General features: G+C 50.5%; 1 protein-coding gene across 1 annotated transcript in view; it reads left to right on the forward strand.

The window, feature by feature from the left end:
* The window catches only part of spg11 (SPG11 vesicle trafficking associated, spatacsin), a gene marked incomplete at its 5' end in the record, with an annotated part of 49,246 nt that overhangs the window by 16,287 nt on the left and 8,037 nt on the right, over nucleotides 1-24,922 (forward strand). The window contains 21 exons of the mRNA XM_080539146.1: nucleotides 846-973; nucleotides 1,662-1,843; nucleotides 2,479-2,689; nucleotides 3,563-3,766; nucleotides 4,911-5,017; nucleotides 6,346-6,491; nucleotides 7,354-7,524; nucleotides 12,610-12,676; nucleotides 13,319-13,484; nucleotides 15,164-15,369; nucleotides 15,659-15,767; nucleotides 16,240-16,399; nucleotides 17,402-17,716; nucleotides 18,019-18,219; nucleotides 18,876-18,983; nucleotides 20,563-20,731; nucleotides 21,667-21,884; nucleotides 22,786-23,079; nucleotides 23,161-23,253; nucleotides 23,338-23,719; nucleotides 24,264-24,409. Of these exons, the coding sequence (XP_080395272.1) occupies nucleotides 846-973; nucleotides 1,662-1,843; nucleotides 2,479-2,689; nucleotides 3,563-3,766; nucleotides 4,911-5,017; nucleotides 6,346-6,491; nucleotides 7,354-7,524; nucleotides 12,610-12,676; nucleotides 13,319-13,484; nucleotides 15,164-15,369; nucleotides 15,659-15,767; nucleotides 16,240-16,399; nucleotides 17,402-17,716; nucleotides 18,019-18,219; nucleotides 18,876-18,983; nucleotides 20,563-20,731; nucleotides 21,667-21,884; nucleotides 22,786-23,079; nucleotides 23,161-23,253; nucleotides 23,338-23,719; nucleotides 24,264-24,409 (3,783 nt within the window). The remainder of the gene's footprint in view (nucleotides 1-845; nucleotides 974-1,661; nucleotides 1,844-2,478; nucleotides 2,690-3,562; nucleotides 3,767-4,910; nucleotides 5,018-6,345; nucleotides 6,492-7,353; nucleotides 7,525-12,609; nucleotides 12,677-13,318; nucleotides 13,485-15,163; nucleotides 15,370-15,658; nucleotides 15,768-16,239; nucleotides 16,400-17,401; nucleotides 17,717-18,018; nucleotides 18,220-18,875; nucleotides 18,984-20,562; nucleotides 20,732-21,666; nucleotides 21,885-22,785; nucleotides 23,080-23,160; nucleotides 23,254-23,337; nucleotides 23,720-24,263; nucleotides 24,410-24,922) is intronic.

The raw sequence follows: 24,922 nt of genomic DNA on the forward strand, positions 1-24,922 counted from the left end.
ACCTTTGTATTTTATGAATTACTAACTCAAAAATGTCAACATTTTAAAAATAACACCACACAGGCATTAATAAACACCTAATGGATCAGATTATGTAGAAATTATATAATTCTAACGACACGACATGTAAAACTACAGCATTGTCTGACAGTCATAATTATAGCAGTTTACTTTTCTCTTTCCACGTTTTACATATTGGAATATTGCTATTTACATGCGCTGGAAACGCCATTATCTCTCAATATATGAGTGATACTGCCCCCATTTCATGCGATATTCCTCCACCTTATCAAGCAATTATGATCGTGCACCTCCTACTTAACATCGGCTTTGTGTTTTATTACCGAGAAACCTGTTCTTTTATAAGTGCTTCTGTCGCTGAACTCATTTACTTCTTTGACATTATAGTGTCAACCTCAACGTTGTAATTATGCGGAGTAATTACAGGGTTCCCGCGCTGATCTTAAAAAGCCTTAAAGTCTAAAATCCAGCAATCCAACTCATAAGGCCTAAAAAGGTCCCAAATTGCAGTTATTTGGTCTAAAAATCAGGTGCTAGGTCTTAAAAATGAGATCCTGCAAGGAAATCAGTCCGACCACATCTATTTACACGGAAAATTAATCAAGCTGGAACCCCCCAAAAATGCCAATTCGCTTCCTTTTTTGCCTGTACGGCAGTGAAATCCCTAATTTCATCACCTCGAGGATGACAAAAAGCTAATAGGTCTAAAATTCTATTCAAAGAGGGAAAAAAAGGTCTAAAATGATTTTTTAAATTTGACTTGTTGAAACTTGTAGGAACCCTGAATTAAGTTATGGAATTGTTTTTTCAATGACCCCATGCAGGTAGAGGAGTTGTCGAAGCAGAGATATCTGTCAGAGGAAGAGGTGCAGAGGGTGGCGTTCATCAAACAGATTGAGCGGTTGTTCTCCGTACCGGCCACTCAGCGCACCGAGCCCCTGGCCAGACAAAGGTGAGAGATCAAACTGACCGGCCGCTCGCCTTCTCACAGACTCACACGTTCTACAAGCAGTGCTCCCACGGGTCCTTGACATCCTTGACAGTTTGTGAATTTGAGAAAAAGTAGTAAAGTAAAGTAAGTAAAACGTTTTTGAAAATAGACATGGCTCATTGAAAGTGCTTGAATTCCCCTTTCTCTCTCTCTCTCTCTCTCTCTCTCTCTCTCTCTCTCTCTCTCTCTCTCTCTCTCTCTCTCTCTCTCTCTCTAAAAATATATATTTATTCAAAACATTTTTACTTAGCTCCAACTAGTTCTGTCTCAAACTATGCCGTGTTGGGTCCTTGAATTTGAGGGAATTGAGTCTTGAAAGTCATTGAAAGTTGCTTGAAAGGTGTTTGAAAGGTGCTTGAAGTTGATGTTTCAGAAGGTGTGGGAACCCTGTACAAGTAAAGTAGAATTAGTGCCATGAAGCTTTTGGGAAACTACCATGCACAGTTGTTGTTTTTTTTCCTCTACTTTTATAGCTTCACAATGATACACATATCAGCTCATTTTACCATGTAGTAGTAGTAAAAAAATAATAATTCTAGACTATAATCTACCTTTGATCACCCTCTATTTCAGGGTGACTACTAATATTTCACTTCCTGGTTTGTGTTTGTTCCTCATCCACCCACACGCGCTGTCTACTTCCTCTCAGGGTCCAGATGGTCCAGATGGTCCAGACGGGCTCTGCGCCGAGGCGTCTGCTGGAGGAGCTGGTGTGTGAGACGGGTCCCCAGCCCGGACGCTCTCTGTGGAGCTCCCTGCGTCTGGACTGGGTCAGGCACTGGGACCACAACACCCAGAGGGCCATTCTGCTGTCCCGTCTAGAAGACTCAGGTAGGACTCTCTCTAAAACAATGAAAATAAAAAATAATAGATTTTTTTTTTTAATGTATTTTTTATTTAACCTTTATTTAACCAGGCAGGCCAATAAGAACCAATTCTTATTTGCATTGGCGGCCTGGCAAAAGACAAAAGCCTCTTGGGGGTGAGGGGCTGAAAACAAATCAGGTTACATGTTCAAGAACACACACAACAGACAGCGACAGACAGCGGCACATATCCAAGCATTTTCAGCACAGTTAAAAGATACATACGAAACGATAAGAAACATACAGACATCTCCACACCTCCTCCACTTACGGTCACAGCATCAGTTATACGTTAAAAGGACAGCGTCACACAACCACATAAACCCGCACAACATTACGCACCACAGAAAGCACACTAACAGAATGAAACAAAATTGCAATACGTACAGTATGCACATTTGGACAGACACAGTCAAGTCAACAGGCCTGCATGGGACAGACAGTAAGCAGCCAACAGGGAGGGTTTGGAAAAACACTGTAGAGGGTTGAGAAACAGTTGCATTTGTCAGTGAGAATGTCCATGATCGAGTCCTTGTCTTGGGTTTTTGTTGACGTTCGATCGAGGTTTTGATCTCGTTTTTATGCGTTTTTGAACGTCAGCCGTGAGCTCCTGTGACTCGGCGGCTCTGTGGACGTACCTCACCTCCCTCCACGACCAGCGCAGGGTGACCCGGTGGGTGGAGAGCCTGGCCGCCCAGAACGGGGACCCCTCCAGCGCCCCCCGGTGGCCGGCGCTCACCGCGGACGTGGTTAACGACAACACCCGCTGCAGCGCCTACATGAGGGGCCGCGTCCTGCACATGCTCGCCAGGTATTTGATTTGATTTATTGTGGAATTAAAAAGACAGTTTCCAAGGGATAAAACACATGATAAAGCGCAAACGCTTATTTCCATCATGGTCCCTGATTGAGGACAGGACAGACAGTTACCATAAAACTAATTTACAGAACATGATATAAAACCATAAAAAACTAACATAGATTAGTTACACAAATTCCCTGCACTCCCTACCCATGACGTGTTTCTACTCTGTCATTTCACTGGCTAGCCAGTTCTTTGTTGCACGTTTAAAGCTTACCTCTCCCTCTCAGCTTTTTAGGGCCACTGGAAGCTTGTTCCATTCTGAAGCTGCTGTAAATACAAATGTATTAGTACCCATATTGCTGTTCGGAATTTAGGTAAAATAAAGTCTGTATTCCCTCTTCTGGTTGCATAGTTGTGCCTGTCACTGAACCGGCTAAAGTAGTATGTACAGTAAGGCTCCGAGGAGAAACTCGCCGTCTCTAAAAGTTGATCTGGAAGCAGCTGTTTCTATGCTAACCCTTTTCTAACATTTTCTTTTTATATCATTGCACTCCATCAAATTCCAGGACCCCTCCTTTCATGACTTGTCCTAGATATGTGCTTTCTACCACCCAGTATCCTTACATTTTAAAAATCCCATCAGGATAAGCTAGTATGAAGCTATTTTTGCAGTGTTTCTGTGTAGGAGGCAGGCTAATTTACAAGCTGGCCAACTAGTGGTCGTTGTGTGTAAATAGCAGCTTCCCATTGTAAAGACTATGGTCGTTTGACCCCCGAAGCGGCTCTTATAGTAGGTAAAAAATGCACGGCTGTTCTAGTGCTAACATTACCACACCCTCCCCTCCCTCCCCCCCACCCTTCCTTCTCTCCCTGACCCAGGCAGGGGGTGTTCGTCCAGGCAGAGATGTCTGACTTTGAGCAGCTGCTGTGGAGGCTGGGCCAGGCGGGGGGGGTGATGCAGGCCAGCCCCCCCGTGCCCCAGTACCGCTCCCCCCAGGGCCATGACTTCCACACCCGCTTCATCCACCACAGCCTGGACCACGGCCTGCGCTACCTGCTCTACACCTACCTGGAGCACTACAGGTGAGGCAGAGGGACACTACGGGGCGGCTGTGTGGCGCAGGAGGTAGAGCCGCCGTCTAATGATCGCAAGGTCGGCAGATCGGCGGTTCGAGTTCGAGCCCCGGCTGGCCACATGTCGAAGTGTCCTCGGGCAAGACACTGACTGAACCCCAAATTGCTCCCAGTGAGCGGGCCGGCGCCTTGCATGTGCGTGTGAATGGGTGAATGAGAGGCTGTTGTAAAGCGATTTGGATAAAGGCGCTATATAAGTGCAGTCTGCACTGATATTAGAGGAGCAGTAACAACCCTTGCTCCTACCCTGCCAGTCTGCACTGATATAGGACAACAGTACAACTTTGCGGCTGAACTTAAGTTCAATTTCAGGCGTCATATGCATCAAAGGGGGGGAAATACGACGTGGAAATGTGTCAAAATGTGGGAACATGTAACGTTAGATAGCTAACATTAGACACACAACTACTAGCTGTCAGACACATAGCCATACTAACGATTTTTTTTGGGTTATGTCTATAATACATTGAAATGACATTAAGCTAAAATAATCTGATGGTTATCATCATTTTTAAAATCTTTATTAACAAAGAAAATAATGACGTTCATGGTGTTCTCTTCCTGCTTGGAGGGGGAGGGCTAACATGGAGAGCCAAGGGGTGACATAGGATTAGGTCTAAGGATGGGGAATTAGAAAAGTCAACATTTCGTGATGTTAGAATTATAAGGTTCTATCTCCATTTTTGTTGAAATTTAGTTTTTTTTTTTTTTTTACATAATCTGATCCATTAGGTGTTTATTAATGCCTGTGTGGTGTTATTTTTTAAATGTTTACATTTTTGACTGAGTAATTAATAAAATACAAAGGTTCCATCTCACAAAACATAATGGAATGTAAAAACTTTGATGCTCAATATTTCTGAACTACCCTAAACGGAGATAGAACCTTATAATTCTAACGTCACGATTTCATGGCTAATAGGTGAAGACTGATAGGAGTTTGACTAATCCACTTAGTGTCTTATTTTTTCCAAACAACTCTTTCTCAACTGGTATGTTTAAACGGTTGAATATGTACAGTAGCTAAGATGTCAATTCACATCAGTAACTCAATGCTGTTTGTATTTGTGATGCGTTATCTCTCCCTTATCAGGCTGACACCAAGGAACTGCCCCGCCCTGGCTGACAAGGGTCTATATGAGAGCTACCCGTGGTTTGAGATGCTGGTGAAGATGCAGGAGATTACCAGAGACCTCACAGGTATGGCAGTTTATTTTCTACGCCTTCCTTCACACAGTAGATATGATCATAATTCATGTTTTTGTCTGTGTGCTTCTTTTATGCAGTTTAATACAATACAATAACGAATTGGACACTCACAGGTGCATGGTGGGTAAAATAACACACGGTATGAAAAAGGAAACCAGAATATCTGCAGAAACTGTTATTTTGTGTTCAGTTATAGCGACGTTTCAACCACTGTTGAAGCCTAGCAAAGACACAGCAGACTCTGCTCTAATCCCTCTGTCCCTCTCCTGGGGGAGTGTGTCCATGTTCCCACAGTCCAATGGTCCCACATTTCTAAGTAATCACACTGACCCTAACCCTAACCCTAACACTGACCCTAACACTGACCCTAACCCTAGTCCTAACCCTAACAATGAACCTAACCCTATCCCTAGTCCTAACCCTAACCCTAACACTGACCCTAACACTGACCCTAACCCTAGTCCTAACACTGACCCTAACACTGACCCTAACCCTAGTCCTAACACTAACCCTAACACTGACCCTAACCCATAGTCCTAACACTAACCCTAACAATGAACCTAACCCTAGTCCTAACACTAACCCTAACCCTAACAATGAACCTAACCCTAACCCTAACCCTAACACTGACCCTAACACTGACCCTAACCCTAGCCCTAACCCTAACACTGACCCTAACCCTAGCCCTAACCCTAACACTGACCCTAACCCTAGTCCTAACCCTAACACTGACCCTAACCCTAACCCTAGTCCTAACCCTAACAATGAACCTAACCCTAACCCTAACCCTAACAATGAACCTAACCCTAACCCTAGTCCTAACCCTAACACTGACCCTAGCCCTAACCCTAGCCCTAACCCTAACCCTAACCCTAACACTGACCCTAACACTGACCCTAACCCTAGCCCTAACCCTAACACTGACCCTAACCCTAGTCCTAACCCTAACACTGACCCTAACCCTAACCCTAGTCCTAACCCTAACAATGAACCTAACCCTAACCCTAACCCTAACAATGAACCTAACCCTAACCCTAGTCCTAACCCTAACACTGACCCTAGCCCTAACCCTAGCCCTAACCCTAACAATGAACCTAACCCTAACCCTAGTCCTAACCCTAACACTGGCCCTAACCCTAGCCCTATCCCTAGCCCACCTATGAAATATTAGAAATGTGTGTGGGACCATTGGGCTGTGGGAAAATAGGGATGACTCCCTCTCCTGGACCCCTGGCCGGTGTTGAGTGTCCCTCCCCATGTCCCCCCCAGACCCAGAGCGTGTGTTCTAAACCCTCTCTCCTCCCTCCCTCCCCCCCCAGACCCAGAGCGTGTGTTCGAGGCCAGTCTGACCAGCGCCCAGGTGTTGATCCCAGGCAGCCAGGCGTCCGTCAGCGGCATGCTGCTGGAAGGTCACAGCCTCCTGGCCCTCGCCACCATCATGTTCGCCCCCGGAGGCATCGACCAGGTCTGGACCAGCCTCTCTCTCTATCTCTCTCTCCTATCTCTCTCTCTTATCTCTCTCCCTATCTCTCTCCTTTCTCTCTCTCTCTCCTATCTCTCTCTCTCTTATCTCTCTCTCTCTTATCTCTCTCTCTCTTATCTCTCTCTCCTATCTCTCTCTCTTATCTCTCTCTTATCTCTCTCTCTTATCTCTCTCTCTCTTATCTCTCTCTCTTATCTCTCTCTCCTATCTCTCCTTTCTCTCTCTCTCTCTCCTATCTCTCTCTCCTATCTCTCTCTCTTATCTCTCTCTCTCTTATCTCTCTCTCTTATCTCTCTCTCCTATCTCTCCTATCTCTCTCTCCTATCTCTCTCTCCTATCTCTCTCTCTTATCTCTCTCTCCTATCTCTCCTATCTCTCTCTCCTATCTCTCTCTCTTATCTCTCTCTCTTATCTCTCTCTCCTATCTCTCTCTTATCTCTCTCTCTTATCTCTCTCTCTTATCTCTCTCTCTTATCTCTCTCTCTTATCTCTCTCTCTTATCTCTCTCTCTTATCTCTCTCTCCTATCTCTCTCCATGGTTCTGATCTGGTTGTGTGGGGAATCCTAATATTCCCCACACAATACTATACTATACTATGAGTGTGAGGGAGTGAGGGAGTGAGGGAGTGAGGGAGGGAGGGAGGGAGGGTGTGTCACATTTTGTGTAAAATGTTTTCAAATGTCCTTATCTACTCTCATACTGTGTGTCGTAGCCGTCACGCATCCTCTCCTACATGTGGAGAAGCAGGAAGGACATTCGACACGAATAAGCTTGAGTTGGCTGTATGCAGCTAACATGTTAGCGGATGGCTAACCCTTCCGAGGGGTTCTGTGTGTTCTGCAGGTGGCGAGGCAGGCAGAGAGAGCCGGCAGCTCTGCGTGGAGGGTGGACCCCCAGCTGTTGAAGATGGCCCTGAGCCCCTACCCCAAACTCAGGGCCGCTCTCTTCCCCCCCGGCGGTCTCCGGGGGTCCACCATCCCCGCCTCGGACATCTCCATCTACCACCTCATGCAGGTACACCACTGAGTTAATAATAATAATAATAATAATAATAATAATACATTAGACTTATATAGCGCTTTTCTAGACACTCAAAGACGCTTTATAAACTGAAAAGATCGAGTAGTAATAATAAAAAGAAACAAAAAGGTAAATAGAAGAAAGTATATGGGCCTAATTAAGGTAGTGCTGGGGACACATGGGAAGGGGAGGGGGAGAGGGTTAACTGGTGAAGGCGAGCTTGAAGAGGTGGGTTTGTTTTGAGGGCCTAGTTTAAATGTTGGGAGGGTGTTGGCCTGTCTGATATTGGGGAGTTGACGTGAACACTGTGCTACTCGTTCAGCCATGGTTGTTGACTTCTTTCATCAATGTGTAAAACCGTCTAGGCAGTCTACATCATACATGTACATACAGGATCTGTACTGAACAGACAGGGACTCAGGAGGCTAGTAGTACTGAACACACGTTATACAGGGGCGGTTGTGGGGAGGCGCAGGAGGTAGAGCCGCCGTCTAACGATCGCAAGGTTGGTAGATCGGTGGTTCGTGCCCCGGCTGGCCACATGTCGAAGTGTCTTTGGGCAAGACACTGAACCCCAAATTGCTGCCAGTGAGCGGGCCGGCCGGCGCCTTGCATGGTAGCTTGCCGCCATTGGTGTGTGAATGTGCGTGTGAATGGGTGAATGAGAGGCCGTTGTAAAGCGCTTTGCATAAAGGCATAGCTATATAAGTGCATTTTACTGTCATTCTACTTTTAAGGCACATCACTGAGCCTGCGAAGCCCTGAGCTCTCACAGTCAGAACACTGAGAAACATGCAGACTCCCAACAGCACACTGCTGATTAGAGATGCACCCGTACCACTTCCTCATCGCAGATACCTATTCTGAGCACTGGCCGATAGTAGGGATTTGATAAAACAGCTATTTTTAAACTAGCTGTATACAAGCTCTGTGTGTGGATGTGCTATGCTTGACATCACTCTTGTCTGTCTACAAACAGTAAACACATGTTAGTACAGGGTTCCCACGGGTCCTTGAAATCCTTGAAAAAATAATAATAATCAATGTCTTAAACGTTTTTGAAAATAGATCATTGGGTCATTGAAAGTGCTTGAATTCCCGTCTCTCTCTCTCTCTCTCTCAAAAAAATTTAAAAATATAAAAAATGTTTTACATAGCTCCTTCTCTCTGTGTTGCTTAACTTTACACATATTTCATAATATATTGTTTTGCTGTGCTGTGCTGTGGTAGAGAAGGCAAGAGACCATCTAGTGTTCACACATTCAAGCCTCTTTTTGTAATTGTTGTCTGTGAGCGGATAGTTCCTATTATAGATAGATAGATAGACTTTATTTGTCATTGCTACAGTACAGGTACCAAACAACGAAATTTAGGAGGGGAGGCTCCCCTGGTGTTTAGGAAAGGAAAAAGAAACACATTTTAGAAAAAGCATAGATGCATAAAATCACAAGAAGGTAAGGAGCTGGTTTACATCAATAAAGGCTATGTACACAATCCACTGTACTATACTGCACAGATAGTCAACTAGGGTTGTCATATTGCACAAGAAAGTATTTTTTCACATTATTTTAAAGTGTCACAGTTTGCAGGCTTGACAATGTACATGTTTGTGCCTCAGCACTAGCTGCCATACAATCCGTCCGGACTGTCCTGGGCCCAGAACTTAGGCCTTTTCTGTGTTCAGGGCCTTGACGGCCCTGTGGTAGAAGCTGTTCTTCAGTCTGTTTGTCTTAGCGGCCGGGGTCCTGTACCTCCTGTTCGAGGGCAGCTTGACAAAGTGTTCGTGCCCAGGGTGGGTCGGGTCCTTGGAGATCTTGGAGGCCCTCCTGAGACAGCGTGTTTTGTACAGCTCCTCCAGAGAGGGGAGGGGGGCGCCGGTGATCTTCTGTGCTGTTCTCACGACTCTCTGTAGCTCGTTTCTCTCCGCTGTTGTGCAGCTGTGGAACCAGTTGGAGATGCCGAAGGTGAGGATGCTCTCCACTGCGCCGTGGTAGAAGGCCACCAGTATCTCCTTCTTGTTGTGTTGTTTCCTGAGGCATCTCAGGGTGTATAGCCGCTGTTGTGCCCTCTTGATGGTGCCTTTAGTGTTGTCCTTCCAGGCCAGGTCATCCCGCATGTTGTGTCCCAGGAATCGGAGGGTTGAGACTCTCTCCACGCTCTCTCCGTCGATGAGCAGGGGCAGGATCTCGGACTTTTTCCTCCTGAAGTCTACGATGAATTCCTGGGTCTTTGACTTGTTTAGCAGCAGGTTGTTAACCTTGCACAGCTTGCTCAATTGCTCTACCTCATCCCTGTACGCCGCCTCGTCCCCCCCCGAGATACATCCCACCACGGTGGTGTCGTCTGCAAACTTTGCGATGTAGTTGCTGGGGTGGATGGGGGTGAAGTCGTGGGTGTAGAGGTTGTAGAGGATGGGGCTTAGCACGCAGCCCTGGGGTGACCCAGTGCTGAGGCTGAGGGCTGTGGAGGTGTGGGGGCCCACCCGCACCCTCTGGGGGCGGTCGGTCAGGAAGTCCTTGATCCACGCACATATAGAGTGTGATAGACCCAGGTCTAGTAGTTTGGTCACTAGCCTGTCTGGAAGGATGGTGTTAAAGGCGGAGCTGAAGTCCACGAAGAGCAGTCTCGCGTAGCTGTTTCCCCTCTCCAGGTGGGATAGAGTGGCGTGGAGAGTCGTCGCTATGGCGTCCTCTGTGGACCTGTGGGCTCTGTAGGCGAACTGGTATGGATCCAGGTTGGGCGGGAGGCGTGTGAGTATGTGGGCCCGGACTAGTTTCTCGAAGCACTTCATGAAGATTGGTGTGAGTGCCACCGGGCGGTAGTCGTTTAGGCAGCTCACCGTGCTTTTCTTCGGGACTGGGATGATAGTTGAGGTTTTCAGGCAGGGTGGGACGGTGGCCTGGGACAGGGACTGGTTAAAGATGTTGGTGAAGACCCCGGCCAGCTGGTCGGCGCAGTCTCTCAGCACCCGTCCCAGGACGCCATCCGGCCCCGAGGCTTTCCTGGGGTCCACCGCCTTCAGTACGCGTCTCACCTCGTGCTCTGTGAGGGTGAGGCTGCTGAGAGCTGGAGAGAGTGGTGTCTGTGTTGTGGTTACCTCCGTTCGCCCCTCGTCGAACCGGGCGTAGAAGGTGTTCAGCTTTCCCGCCAGCAGGGGGTCGTCCTCTGCGGCTGTGAGCCTGTTGGCTCTGAAGTTTGTCATCTGCTGAACCCCCTGCCACATCCGCCTGGAGTCGTTGCTCAGGAGGCATTCCTCAATCTTCTCTCTGTGGTCTGCCTTGGCCGCTTTGATGCCGCGCTTTAGGTTGGCCCTGGTGGAGCTGTACAGCGGTGTGCGCTTCCCTGCGAAGAAGGCGTTGTCCCTCTCATTTATCAGTTTTTGGACCTTCCCAGTCATCCATGGCTTCGTGTTGGGGTAGACCCGGACCCGTTTGTCCACGGTGACTGAGTTGGTGCAGTTCACTATGTGGTTCAGAACCGACGACGTGTACTGTTCCAGGTCCTCATGCTCATATTCCTGCCATAGGGTGTCATTTAGGCAGATCTGCAGTGGAGCGGACCCTTCTGGCCAGGTTCTGACAGTCTTAGTGGTGGTGGGAGCACTTTTCCCCATTGTAGTGTATGCAGGAATCAGGAGGATTGACACATGGTCAGACATGCCTAGATGAGCTAGCGGACTAGCCTTGTAAGCACGTTTGATGTTGGTGTATACCTTATCCAGTGTTTTTTCTCCTCTCGTTGCGCATTTTACATGCTGGTAGAACTTGGGTAGTACTGCCTTCAGGTCGACATGATTAAAGTCCCGCGCTATGATGTGGATAGCCTGTGGATCAGTACTTTGTTGGCTACTAATGACGTCATATAGTCGCGCCAATGCTACTTTGCTGTCTGAGCTAGGTGCTATATACACACATGTAATTAGCACCGCGTTAAACTCCCTAGGCAGGTATGTGGGTCGGCATTTAACAGTCAAGTATTCTAGGTCTGGGGAGCAGTGGCTACTTACAGTTTTCGTGTTTAAGCACCAGCTATCCTTCGTCGATATTATGATCCCACCTCCTCTTGACTTCCCGCTACGCTCCGTTCGGTCAGCGCGATGTAGCGTTCGGCCCTCTAAGCTAACGTTAGCGTCCACAATGTTGTCATTTAGCCAGGTTTCGGTCAGAATAATCACACAGCTACCCCCTACGATGCTGTTTTTTATATACATTTTCATCTTGTTCTGTCTCAAACTATGCCGTGTTGGGTCCTTGAATTTGAGGGAATTGATTCTTGAAAGTCCTTGAAAGGTGCTTGAATGTGATGTTTCAGAAGGTGTGGGTTAGTAGTGCTTCTAGAAGAATAGATAGACACATCACACACATCTACACATCACACACATCTACACATCAGCGCCGCACATGGCAGCTATGGTTTTACAGTTTGTTGTGTTCTGTCTGCACTGCTGTCTGTCCTGTGTTGTTTTGTTTGCATTGCATTTAGAAATGCTCTTACTGTAACGCCGAATCAAATTCCTATATGTGTATGCTTAATGTGTATGCATAAATGGCAATAAACGTTATCTCCATCTCCATCACACACATGCTCCAGTCACACATATAGGGGCAGTTTTCACAGACAAGGATTAAATGGTAAACACACTGACTTATATAGCGCCTTTATCCAAAGCGCTTTACAACGGCCTCTCATTCACACATTCACACACCCATTCACACACCAATGGCGGCAAGCTGCCATGCAAGGCGCCGGCCCGCTCAATGGGAGCAATTTGGGGTTCAGTGTCTTGCCCAAGGACACCTCGACATGTGGCCAGCCGGGGCTCGATCTGCCGATCTGCCAACCTTGCGTTCATTAGAAGCGGCTCTACCTCCTGCACCACAGCCGCCGGATTAACACTAATCCTAGACTAAAAAGCGTCTTCAATGGAGGTTTTTACATTGAAACGTGTGATTTAATCTATTCTGAAACCGGCCAATTTTAACGTTCACAGCATCGTAACTGAATAGGCCCGCTCATTTTAGTTTGTGTTTCACAGCTTGTGTGTTTTTGCAGACGATACCTTTCCTTGGTCTGTTTCAGGCCTTGCATCCGTTGGATCCGTCCAAACTGTTCGGCTGGCAGTCTGCCAACACCCTCAGCTCCACCGGTAGGTCTGTCTCCCAGACACAAAGATCCCCTTTCTGTTGATCACAAAGTATATTAAAGCCCTTGTTTTAACACTAGAACAGCCGTGACTTTTTTACCTAATAAAAGAGCCGCCTCAGGGGTCAAATGAACCCTCTTTACAATGCTAAGCTGCTATTTACACACAACGACCACTAGTTGTAAATTAGCTTGTTGTTGTAAATTAGCCTGAAGATGCTTCAATGCTACACAGAAAAAGTGCAAAATAGCTTTATACTAGCTTATCCTGATGTCATTTTGAAAATGTAAGGATGGAAATGTAAGGGTGGTAGAACTCACATATCTAAGAAAAGTCATGAAAGGAGGGTCCTGAAATTTGATTAAGTGCAAAGATATAAAAATAAGTGTACTCACAGGGTCAAATGACCTCACCCATGGCTGTTCTAGTGTTAAAGCCCTTGCTTTAAAAAACGATGTCCGACGAATGACCCCCCTCCGACATCAATTACAATCGTGAAGTAATTCAGCCAGAATGGAGTAAAGACCTGTGTGTGAGTGAGGTGTTTGGATTGTGATGGTGTTATCGCTATGTGTCTATGTATCTGACGCGAGGCGTCGTGTGTGTCGTGTGTGTGGTGTGTGTGGTGTGTGTCCTCCTCCATAGAGACGTCAGCGGAGCTGCCGCACTTCTCCAGCCCTCACCTGGTGAACAGGTACGCCCTGATAGAGAACCTGGACTTCCTGTACTACCTGCGTCACGGCCGGCCCTCCTTCGCCTACGGGACCTTCCTGGTCCAACAGCTGGCGGGCTCCGACGACGTCAAGTCACAGTGAGTAAAGCCTGTTACACACATAAAGGTGACGCAGGTAGGACAGAGACAGAGACAGAGAGAAGCTCCGAAGACGTGAAGTCACAGTGAGTGTGAGGCTCTGTCATGAAACCAAGGCCTTTTATACGCCATTTAGCTGAGAAACCAAGGCTTTTTATACGCCATTTAGCTGAGAAACCAAGGCTTTCTATACGCCATTTAGCTGAGAAACCAAGGCTTTCTATACGCCATTTAGCTGAGAAACCAAGGCTTTCTATACGCCATTTAGCTGAGAAACCAAGGCTTTCTATACGCCATTTAGCTGAGAAACCAAGGCTTTCTATACGCCATTTAGCTGAGAAACCAAGGCTTTTATACGCCATTTAGCTGTGAAACCACGGCTTTTATACGCCATTTAGCTGAGAAAACAAGGCTGTTTACACGCCATTTAACTGAGAAACCAAGGCTTTCTATACGCCATTTAGCTGTGAAACCAAGGCTTTTTATACGCCATTTAGCTGAGAAACCAAGGCTTTTCATACGCCATTTAGCTGAGAAACCAAGGCTTTTTATAGGCCATTTAGCTGAGAAGTCGAGACACCCATTTGTGCCTGCCACACAGGATCTCAGGCAGCAATGCAGAGATCTTAACATCAGTGCGGCAGGATGGGCGGATTATATGTCGCGCGCGGAGTGGGAGGCTAACACCTCCAAACTCCACGACCACATCCCAGTCGCCGGCCCTGAGCCCCTCGGGATGGACTTGCCAAGGCTATCCTGGGTGAGGCTCAATCGTCTCCGGACCGGTGTCGGGCGTTTTACACTCATCAATGCACAGATGGGGCTTGGCCCCAAATGCGTCGTGCGAGTGTGGCGCAGAGGACCAAACCGCAGACCATGTTATCCTGGATTGCCCGGTGTACCACCCACCCAACGGGATGCATGGTCTGTCGGTATTAGATGACGAGACGATGACGTGGCTTCTGGAGGGGTGTCCAGAAATATAGCCCGGGTGAGCCCCTCAACCAGGTCTCGGGGTGGTAAAAGGGTAGCCCCTCGGCCCCGAGCCTGGTGGAGTGGAGAGGAAAACAACTACCCATACGCCGAAGAAGAAGAAGCTGAAAAAACAAGGCTTTCATACGCCATTTAGCTGAGAAACCAAGACTTTTATACGCCATTTAGCTGAGAAACCAAGGCTTTTATACGCCATTTAGCTGAGAAACCAAGGCTTTTATACGCCATTTAGCTGAGAAACCAAGGTGTTCTATACGCCATTTAGCTGAGAAACCAAGGTGTTCTATACGCCATTTAGCTGAGAAACCAAGGTGTTCTATACGCCATTTAGCTGAGAAACCAAGGTGTTCTATACGCCATTTAGCTGAGAAACCAAGGTGTTCTATACGCCATTTAGCTGAGAAACCAAGGCTTTTAATACGCCATTTAGCTGAGAAACCAAGGCTTTTTACCATCTACTGTTCACACATTCAAGCCTCTCTTTTTAATTGTTGTCTGTGAGCGGATAGTTCCTATCATATAAATTCTCATCTACATCTGTCTCAAACTATGCCGTGTTGGGTCCTTGAATTTGAGGGAATTGAGTCTTGAAAGTCCTTGAAATGTGATGTTTCAGAAGTAGTGGGAACCCTGGATAGTAGATATTGTCCTAACGGAGGTTGTGATATGACGTGTCCCTGCCCCAGGTGCAGCCGTGCGGCGGAGCAGGCCTACAGCCTGGCCCTGGGGTGCTTCAGCGTGGCGTCCGTGGCGGCGGCGTGTGTGTGTTTCTGCGAGCTGCTGGGCGTGTGTAGCCTGAGGCTGCGGGTCGACCTCCGAGCCCTGGGCCTGGTGCTGACGCACTGGAGCCACACGCCTGGGGAGGGCACGGCCTCACACACTGACCTGCTGGGTAGGACTGACACACACACACACACACACACACACACAGAGGGCTGAGGAGGGCACAGCCTCACACACAGACCTGCTGGGTACGCCTGACGCACACGCACGCACGCACGCACACACACACACACACACACACGCAAATACGAACGTGAACACACACACACACACACACACACACACACATACGCGTACACGCGCACAAATAAATTTCCACACACACACGTTTTCCAATGCAAAGAGTCATACAGCGTTATGTTCTATCTGGTCCAACATCCGTCTTGTTTCTGTCTCAGTGTGTAAAGGCAGCAGGCTGGCAGAGGCAGACAGGGAGGCCGCCGCTGACCTGCAGCGCCACCTAGAGGCCGCCGTGAAGGACCGCGTGGAGAGGAAAGGCCTCAGCAGGTCAGCTACTGTAGTATTTCTTTTTTTAGCATTTTAGTTTTTATTGGGTTTCAGCATAGACATGGACAGAACATCACATCTACATCTTATGACAGAACAAAGAGTAAAGAAACATAGCACAACCCATAAACAGAGGGGTAAAAAAAGTTAAAAGGAAAAGAAAAAAAAGGAGAAAGTCAGAAGAAATAAGAAGTCCGGAGGTGTTTCAATAAACATGTTACTGGTCATATGTTTTGAATGAGTATTAAATTAGGAGGCGTCACGTTTCATATAAATGTTCCATTTTTCACAGTATTTTTCAAATAATATTGATTTTGAGTCTCAAAAGGCATGTCATCTTTTCCATATCAAAAATGTCTTGGACAATTTCCAGCCACTGTACTGTAGTATTTCTACCTTCTGAAAGGATGGCGATATGGACTGGTGATATCAAGCGAAAGGTTCTTTATATACACTCCTGACCCGCCTGCAGGTCTTCGTACGAGGCGGGTCAAGAGTGGGCCCTGCCAGTCCAGTTCTGCCAGCTGCACGGCCTCCCTCTCAGCTCCGTCTACCCGGGGGGCTGTGCGTCCGACAGCCAATGGCTGCACTTCCTGCTGTTCGTCCAGCTGCACAGCTACCCTCCTCAGCAGGTAGGTCACCAGCACCAGCACACCCCACACATGACCCCACACACCCCACACATGACCCCCACACACCCCACACATGACCCCACACATGACCCCCACACACCCCACACATGACCCCCACACACCCCACACATGACCCCACACATGACCCCACACACCCCACAGCTACCCTCCTCAGCAGGTATGTCACCAGCACCAGCACACCCCACACATGACCCCACACACCCCACACATGACCCCCACACACCCCACACATGACCCCACACATGACCCCCACACACCCCACACATGACCCCCACACACCCCACACATGACCCCACACATGACCCCACACACCCCACAGCTACCCTCCTCAGCAGGTATGTCACCAGCACCAGCACACCCCACACATGACCCCACACATGACCCCACACACCCCACACATGACCCCCACACATGACCCCCACACATGACCCCCACACACCCCACACATGACCCCCACTCATGACCCCCACACACCCCACAGCTACCCTCCTCAGCAGGTATGTCAAAATGAAACAAAATCCATCGGAGTGTCTTTCTTTCTGTCCTTGTGATTGACAGGTGAGGGTGCTGTCCTTCTGTGACCTAGTCACTCTCTCTCTCTCTCTCTCTCTCTCTCTCTCTCTCTCTCTCTCTCTCTCTCTCTCTCTCTCTCTCACACTCACACAGTCAGTCAGTCAGTCAGTCAGTCAGTCAGTCACACTCTCTCTCTACCTCCCCCTCTCTCTCTCCTCTCTCTCTCTCTCTCTCTCTCACACTCACACAGTCAGTCAGTCAATCAGTCAGTCAGTCACTCACTCACTCACTCACTCACACTCTCTCTCTCCCTCCCCCTCTCTCTCTCTCTCTCTCTCTCTCTCTCTCTCTCTCTCTCTCTCTCTCCTCTCTCTTTCTCTTTCTCCCCCCCCCCCCTCTCTCTCTCTCTCTCTCTCCCCCTCTCTCTCAGGTATTGACAGGTGTGTGTTCTGCCCTTGTGATTGACAGGTGAGGGCGCTGACGGCCCAGTTCGGCCCGGCCCTGCAGTCCCACCTGACCCTGGCCTTCCACGGCCTTCAGCTGTCCTCTCAGTGGAGGCCTGAGGAGGGGGAGGGGGAGGACCAGGAGGAGGGGGGGGCCCAGGGGGGGGGTCCTAGTCCCAGCCAGGAGGAGGAGGCCCCCCCGCCCCCCTCCGAGGCCCCCGGGGAGCTGTTCCAGGTCCTGCTGCAGAGCCAGGAGCAGCCCAGCCCCTGGACCCACCTGCTGGGGGAGGCGGTGGCCCAGCACTGCCCCACCCTGGCTGTCCTGTCTGCCTGCCACCAGGTATGTCTGTCTGTCTGTCTGGCTGGCTGGCTGTCCTGTCTGCCTGTCTGTCTGCCTGTCTGTCTGCCTGTCTGTCTGTCTGCCCCACCCTGGCTGTCCTGTCTGCCTGCCACCAGGTCTGTCTGTCTGCCTGTCTGTCTGTCTGCCTGTCTGTCTGTCTGCCCCACCCTGCCTGTCCTGTCTGCCTGCCACCAGGTCTGTCTGTCTGTCTGTCTGCCCCACCCTGGCTGTCCTGTCTGCCTGCCACCAGGTCTGTCTGTCTGCCTGTCTGTCTGTGAAGATGTGTCATTGTTTGTTGACAGGAAGCGGACCTGCTCCAGTGCCTGTGCGTGTGGATCCTGACCTCCGTGGATAAGGTCGTCGCCACGGAGACCACGGCCCACCTGGACGAGAGCGCCGAGCACCACCAGTGGAACCTCCACGACCTGTCAATCATCTGGAAGACCCTGCTGAGGAGATGCAGGATCAGGCCTCTCATACGAGGCTTCCAGCTCTTCCAGAGGGTAACGGACCTCTCGCTAAGCCACGCCCCCAAAATAGAAACTGTCCAATCATATCACTGCAAAAGTCACGACAGGCAGAAAACCTCGCTAGGACAAACAACTCGCTAATATCTGACGGTGAAAAGCTTCTAGACTAAATATTCTTGTCATCTTTAAAAAACATCTAGTCTATTACTTGCTGTGGTAAATCAGAATTCAGAAGTTTGCCAACTCCCGCCATTGTAAGTCGTTGAATGTCATTCAGTCACGGTCGGTCGGTCAGTCACTGTCAGTGAAGCGATAGGTCCGTTGTTTAATTTCGTCCATGGAAAGCGTAGATACAAGCCGACCTGTTCAGTTCTCAGACAGTCATTATTTATGCGTGTCGTTCGTCCCCCCAAGCCAACGTTCCTTTAGAAGGATTGTTTGACCTGTCTGCTGTCAGCCTCCACCCCCCCCCCCCCACACACACACACACAGGCCACCTGAATGATGTGTTCCCGGCCATTTTGTGCTATGGATCACCTTCAACAGGCATAACTCAACTTGTTTTGCAGAGTACAACAGAAACCTGCCTCATTTATTGGGTCATTTATCTCACTCACTCTCTCTCTCTCTCTCTCTCCCTCTCCCCCTCCCTCTCCCCCCCTCTCTTTCCCTCCCTCCCTCTTTGACAGGACTCCCCTCTCATCCACGTGCTGCTCATGTACGAGCTGTGCTACGACTACAAAAACTACCCGGCGGCCAAGAAGAAACTCCTGGAGTTCCAGAAATGTCTGATCAACGTAAGCACTTTTTTTATCTCTAATTTTCGCTCCAGTCCCCATCTAGCTCCTATCTCTCTCTCTCTCTCTCTCTCTCTCTCTCTCTCTCTCTCTCTCTCTCTCTCTCTCTCCCTCCCTCTCTCTCCCCCCTCCCTCCCTCTCTCCCTCCTCTCTCTCTCTCTCTCTCTCTCTCTCTCTCTCTCTCTCTCTCTCTCTCCAGTCCCCATCTCCTCCTCATTTGGTCTAACCTGTCTGACGAAAAAAAGCAAAGGCTTCGCCTCCTGAGTCTGACTCTGAAGGGCTTTGAAAGTCAAAACGCCGTCCTCCAATAACAATAAAACCAAACAGAGATTAGACTAACTAGATTAGACTAACTCGGGAATTTGCGTCCGGAGCCGTTCAAGGGTTTTACAGGACGTGAAATAGCCCCCATGTGCACGCTCTGTAACGCTCCATGCTGTCACTGAGAGAGTTTGATGATCTGTGGATATGAGAGGGAGAGGGAGGGAGAGTGAGAGGGGGGGAGAGAGAGAGTTTGATGATCTACGTCTGTGTGGATGACTTTCCATTGAGTACCTAGGGAGTGACACAGAGGGAGAGAGGGAGGGAGAGAGAGGGAGAGGCTGAGAGAGGGAGAGGGAGAGGGGGACGGAGAGAGAGGGAGAGAGAGAGAGACAGAGAGGGAGAGAGAGAGACACAGTGAGAGAGAGAGAGACAGAGAGGGAGAGAGAGAGACACAGAGAGAGAGAGAGACACACAGAGAGAGAGAGAGAGACACAGAGAGAGAGAGAGAGAGACGGACGGACGTTTGATGATGTAGGTCTGTGTGGATGACTTTCCATTAAGTACCTAGGGAGTGTCCCCCTCGCCTGACAGGTTTGTATTGGGGAGGTAATGTATAATGTGTCCCCTCTCTCTCCGTGGTCGTTGGTTTACGAGAGTTACGACCCCGCGGGTGACCTTGCTGCTCTGTGTGTCGGCGTCACCAGGGATCTGGTGTCTCTCTCTCTCACAAGGCCAGGCTCGTTTATCCAGCAGTGTTTCACTGCCATGGGCCCAGCACTCATACTTCACAGCTGTGACATGGCTGTAACCATGTTTTGTGTGTGTGTCGGGGGGGGGGACACGAGAGTGAATACAACAGAAGAATATAGGGGATTTTGGCAAATTATTTTGGGCCGCTACCCACACGTTTAGCTGTGTTGCTCATTCCACGAATGCATGATCCTTACAAGTTGTACCTCGTTGTAAAGGTGACTAATCAGGCTTTCCAATGATATAAAATACAATACCAACTGGTATTATTAGAGGGGAGGAATAATCGACCGAAATAACGTTTCCGAGGAGTTTATATATATACATATATATGTAGCCCTATGGAAAATTAGGCTAGATGTTACAAGTTCATAGTCATAAATAGGATTTAATATAGTATACATAGAATAATAACTAGAATAAATAGGAGTTCAAAGGTTTAAAACTATTCAAAGGTTTGATATTGCATATGGTGCAATAGTCATAGTAATTTCATGGTTAAGGTCATGTATTGTGTTATTTACATTATCCCTCCCTCTCCCTCTCTCGCCCCCCCCACCCCCAGTTGAGGAGCAGCAGTGTGGCGGCCCCGGCAGGCAGCATCCCCCCCCAGTGGGTGGAGAGCCACGCCTCGGTCCTCCTCCTGACCATGATGCAACAGTGTTCCACCCAGTACGAGCTGAGGCGCCTGCTGCTGCTGCTGGCCGACATGGAGCGGCTGCTGAAGTCTAACGGTGAGGGGGGGGGGGGGAGAGGGGGGAGAGAGAGAGGGAGCGGGAGGGGAGAGAAAGGAGGAGTGAGAGGGAGGGGGGGGAGAGAGGTAGGGGGGAGAGGGAGGGAGAGAGAGGGGGAGAGAGAGGGGGAGAGAGGTGAGACACAGTCTCAAAAGTAGTGGTGGTCTGGCCTAGTGGATAGAGAGTTGGACTGGTGATCAGAAGGTCATGAGTTCTAATCCCCATGTGTGTGTGTGTGTCCGTGTCCGTGTCCGTGTCCGTGCGTGTGTGTGTGTGTGTGTCTGTGTCTGTGTGTGTGTCTGTGTCTGTGCGTGTGTGTGTGTGTGTCTGTGTCTGTGTCTGTGTCCGTGCGTCTGTGTGTGTGTGTGTCTGCGTTTGCGTCTGTGTGTGTGTGTCTGTGTCTGTGTCTGTGTGTGTGTGTGTGTGTGTGTGTCTGTGTCTGTGTCTGTGTCTGTGTCTGTGTCTTTGTCTCTGTGTGTGTGTGTGTCTGCCTGTCTGTGTCTGTGTCTGTGTCTGTGTCTGCGTCTGCGTCTGTGTGTGTGTGTGTGTGTCTGCCTGTGTCTGTGTCTGTGTGTGTGTGTGTCTGTGTCTGTGCGCGTGTGTGTGTGTGTCTGTGTCTGTGTCCGTGTGTGTGTCTGTGTCTGTGTCTGTGTGCGTGTGTGTGTGCGTGTGCGTCTGTGTCTGCGTCTGCGTGTGTGTGTGCATCTGTGTCTGTGTCTGCCTGTGTCTGTGTCTGTGTCTCTGCGTGTGTGTCTGTGTCTCTGTGTGTGTGCGTGTGTGTGTGTCTGCCTGTGTCTGTGTGTGTGTCTGTGTCTGTGTCTGTGTCCGTGTGTGTCTGTGTCTGTGTCTGTGTGTGTATGTCTGCGTGTGCGTGTGCGCGTGCGTGTGTGTGTCTCTGTGCGTGTGCGCGTGCGTCTGTGTGTGTGTGTGTCTAGGCCCAGACTTCAGGAAGCTGAGCCTCCTCAGCCAGGCGCTCCAGGACACCCCCGTGGCCCTCTCCCCCCGGCTGCTGCAGGGCTGCAGTTCCCCCGCCCTCCTGCAGGGGGAGTGCCAGGGCATGCTGGAGCAGCTGCAGGGGGCGGGGCTGTTCGACCAGGCCCGCCAGGTGGCTGAGCTGGCCGGGCTGCCCATCGACAGTCTGGTCGTCAACCAGGTGAGAGCATGACACACACACACACACACACAGGCACATGCACACAAACAGACACACACACACACACAGGCACATGCACACAGGCACATGTACACAAACAGACACACACACACACACACACACACACAAAAGTTTGGACACACCTTCTCCGAAAATGCCACTGTGTCTTAAAACAAGTAAAATATACTGATGCAGTCAGACAAAAAACAAGCCTATTATGCCTTGATTTAAGATATTTCATCTTACTTAGAATTACTTTTTGCAGTGTATAATTCATTCCTCTCCTCTTTCTTTCTGCTGCTTCCCCCCCCCTCTCTCTCTCTCTCTCTCTCTCTCTATCTCTCCCCCTCTCTCTCTCTCTCTCCCTCCCCCTCTTTCTCTCTCTCTCTCCTTCTCCCCCCCCTCTCTCTCTCTCCCTCCCCCCCTCTCTCCCTCCCCCCATCTCTTTCTCTCTCTCTCTCCCCTCTCTCTCTCTCCCTCCCCCTCCTCCCTCCCTCCCTCTCTCTCCCTCCCTCTCTCCCCCCCCTCCCTCCCTCTCTCCTTCCCCCTCCTCCCTCCCTCTCTCTCTCTCCCTCCCTCCCTCCCTCCCTCCCTCCTCCTCTCTCTCTCCCTCCCTCCCCCCTCCTCTCTCTCTCCCTCCCCCTCCCTCCCTCCCTCCCTCCCTCCTCCTCCTCTCTCTCTCCTCTCCTCTCTCCCTCCCTCCCTCCCTCCCTCCCTCCCCCCTCCCCCCCCCTCCTCCTCCCTCCCCCCTCCTCCCTCCCCCCCCTCCTCCCTCCTCCTCCCTCCCTCCCTCCCTCCCTCTCCCTCCCTCCCTCCCTCCCTCTCCCTCTCCCCCCCCCCCCCCCCCCCCCCTCCCTCCCTCCCTCTCTCTCTCCCCCCCCTCCCCCCCCCTCCCCCCTAGTTACTCCAGGACCTCGGCTCCCTCCAGGCCCAGCGTCAGTGGGGGAGGAGGGACACCCGGGCGGCCTTCTGGAGGAAATGCCACGAGCGCTTCCGGACCAACAACACCGACCCCGAGGCCGCCTCGGACCTGTTCCTCTCCCAGGCTGCGGCCTCCTCTTCCTCCTCCTCCTCCTCCTCCTCCTTCGAGACCCGTCTCCTGTGTGTCCAGGAGCGTTGTCTCCTCCTCAGCCTCGCCGGTCACTGGCTGTCCCGGCTCGCCCCCGCCCCTCCGGCCACCCCTCCCCCTTCCCTGGCCCCTCCTCCCCCCTCCCTGGCCTCTTCCCCTTCCCTGGCCCCTCCCCCTTCCCTGGCCCCTCCCCCTCTCCCCCCCCTGGCCGCCCGCCTCCAGGCCCTGGAGAAGCAGCTGTGGAGGAGCCGCGTCCGCCAGCAGGTCCTCCTCTCCGCCGCCGAGAAGGAGAGCATGTTCGCCTCCCCCCCCGCCTCCTCCTCCTCCTCGGTGCCTCCGCCTCCTCCCTTCACACCCCCGGCCTCCCCCGCGGGGGGGGGGGAGGAGAACCAGAACTCCTACGAGGCTCTACTGAAGGAGTTCTCCTTCTCCGAGACCCCCGCGCTCAACCAGGACCGCTACCTGAGGCTGGAGGGGCTGCCGAGGGAGGAGGAGGAGGAGAGCGAGGGAGGGGAGGAGGGGGAGGAGGAGGGGGAGGCCCTGGGCGCGGAGGAGCGGAGCGCCCTGGAGATGCTGGTGGGGGAGCTGCTGGACGAGGGGCGGGTCCAGGTGGCCAGCCGGGTGTGCCGGTACTTCGGCCTCCCCCACCGGGACGTGCGGGTGGTGCTGCTGTGCCGCGGCCTGGCCTCCGGGGACGTCCAGGAGGGGGCGCTGCAGGACACGCTCGCCTCGGAGAGTCTGCTGCCCCAGAGGAGCCTCCTCAGCTGTAAGATAAGACCCCCCCTTCCACCCTCAGTACCTACATACTAGATGGGTGGATGGGTGGTTGGATGGATGGATGGATGGATGGTTGGTTGGTTGGTTGGTTGGTTGGTTGGTTAGGTAGGTAGAATAGATAGGTAGACAGACAGACACATAGATATGGATGGATGGATGGTTGGTTGGTTGGTTGGTTAGATAGGTAGAATAGATAGGTAGACAGATAGGTAGACAGACAGACACATAGATAGACACATGGATGGATGGATGGATAGTTTATTAGCCACACGACCAAAGCCGGTGGAATTTGTTCTCGGTACAGCATATTCATCTCTGCAGCACAAAAATGACAAAAACAACGAAGTGCACAATAGACAACATCAGACAAAAAATAAACTTCACCTCAGATAAAGAAAAGTGTGATGTTACCCTGGTGAAATGCACTATGATAATCTTACTCATAATAATCCTTCAGCACTTTCCGGTTTGTCTGCATGGTTGTGGTTGCCTCTCTCTGACCTCCTCTCCTCTCCTCTCCTGGTCTGGTCCAGCCTCCAGCTCCAGCAGCCTGTCGTCCTTCGTGGTGGTCCCCTCCCCCCAGGACCAGGTCCAGGCGCAGCTGCAGACGCTGGTGGACCAGTGCTGCCATGGCAAGAGCTACTGCAAACAGGTCCTGAGTCTGTACGAGCTCTCCAAGGTACTGCCCCCCCGCCCCCCCCGCCGTAACGCAACTGTTAGCATGTTAGCATGTTTTATATATCACTTATTTGCACTTTTTGGGGCGGCTGTGGCTCAGGAGGTAGAGCTGCCGTCTAATGATTGCAAGGTTGGCAGATCGGCGGTTCGAGCCCCGGCTGGCCACATGTCGAAGAGTCCTTGGGCAAGACACTGAACCCCAAAATTGCTCCCAGTGAGCGGGCCGGCCGGTGCCTTGCATGGCAGCTTGCCGCCATTGGTGTGTGAATGTGTGTGTGAGAATGGGTGAATGAGAGGCCGTTGTAAAGCGCTTTGGATAAAGGTGCTATATAAGTGCAGTCCATTTACTTCTTGGTTAGGTGCTAAACTTTGTTTCGTTGTACGGTACTTGTACTCTGCTGTGACAATAAAGTAGAATCTAATCTTTAATTAATCTAATTTAATATCCAAAATTCTGTGAAATAAGCACTTTGAGCGGCAACGTTTGCAGGAAAAGTGCTATACAAATAAAGGT

Source organism: Nansenia antarctica, assembly GCF_963989245.1.
Source record: "Nansenia antarctica genome assembly, chromosome: 9".
NCBI classification, from domain to species: Eukaryota; Metazoa; Chordata; class Actinopteri; order Argentiniformes; family Microstomatidae; genus Nansenia; species Nansenia antarctica.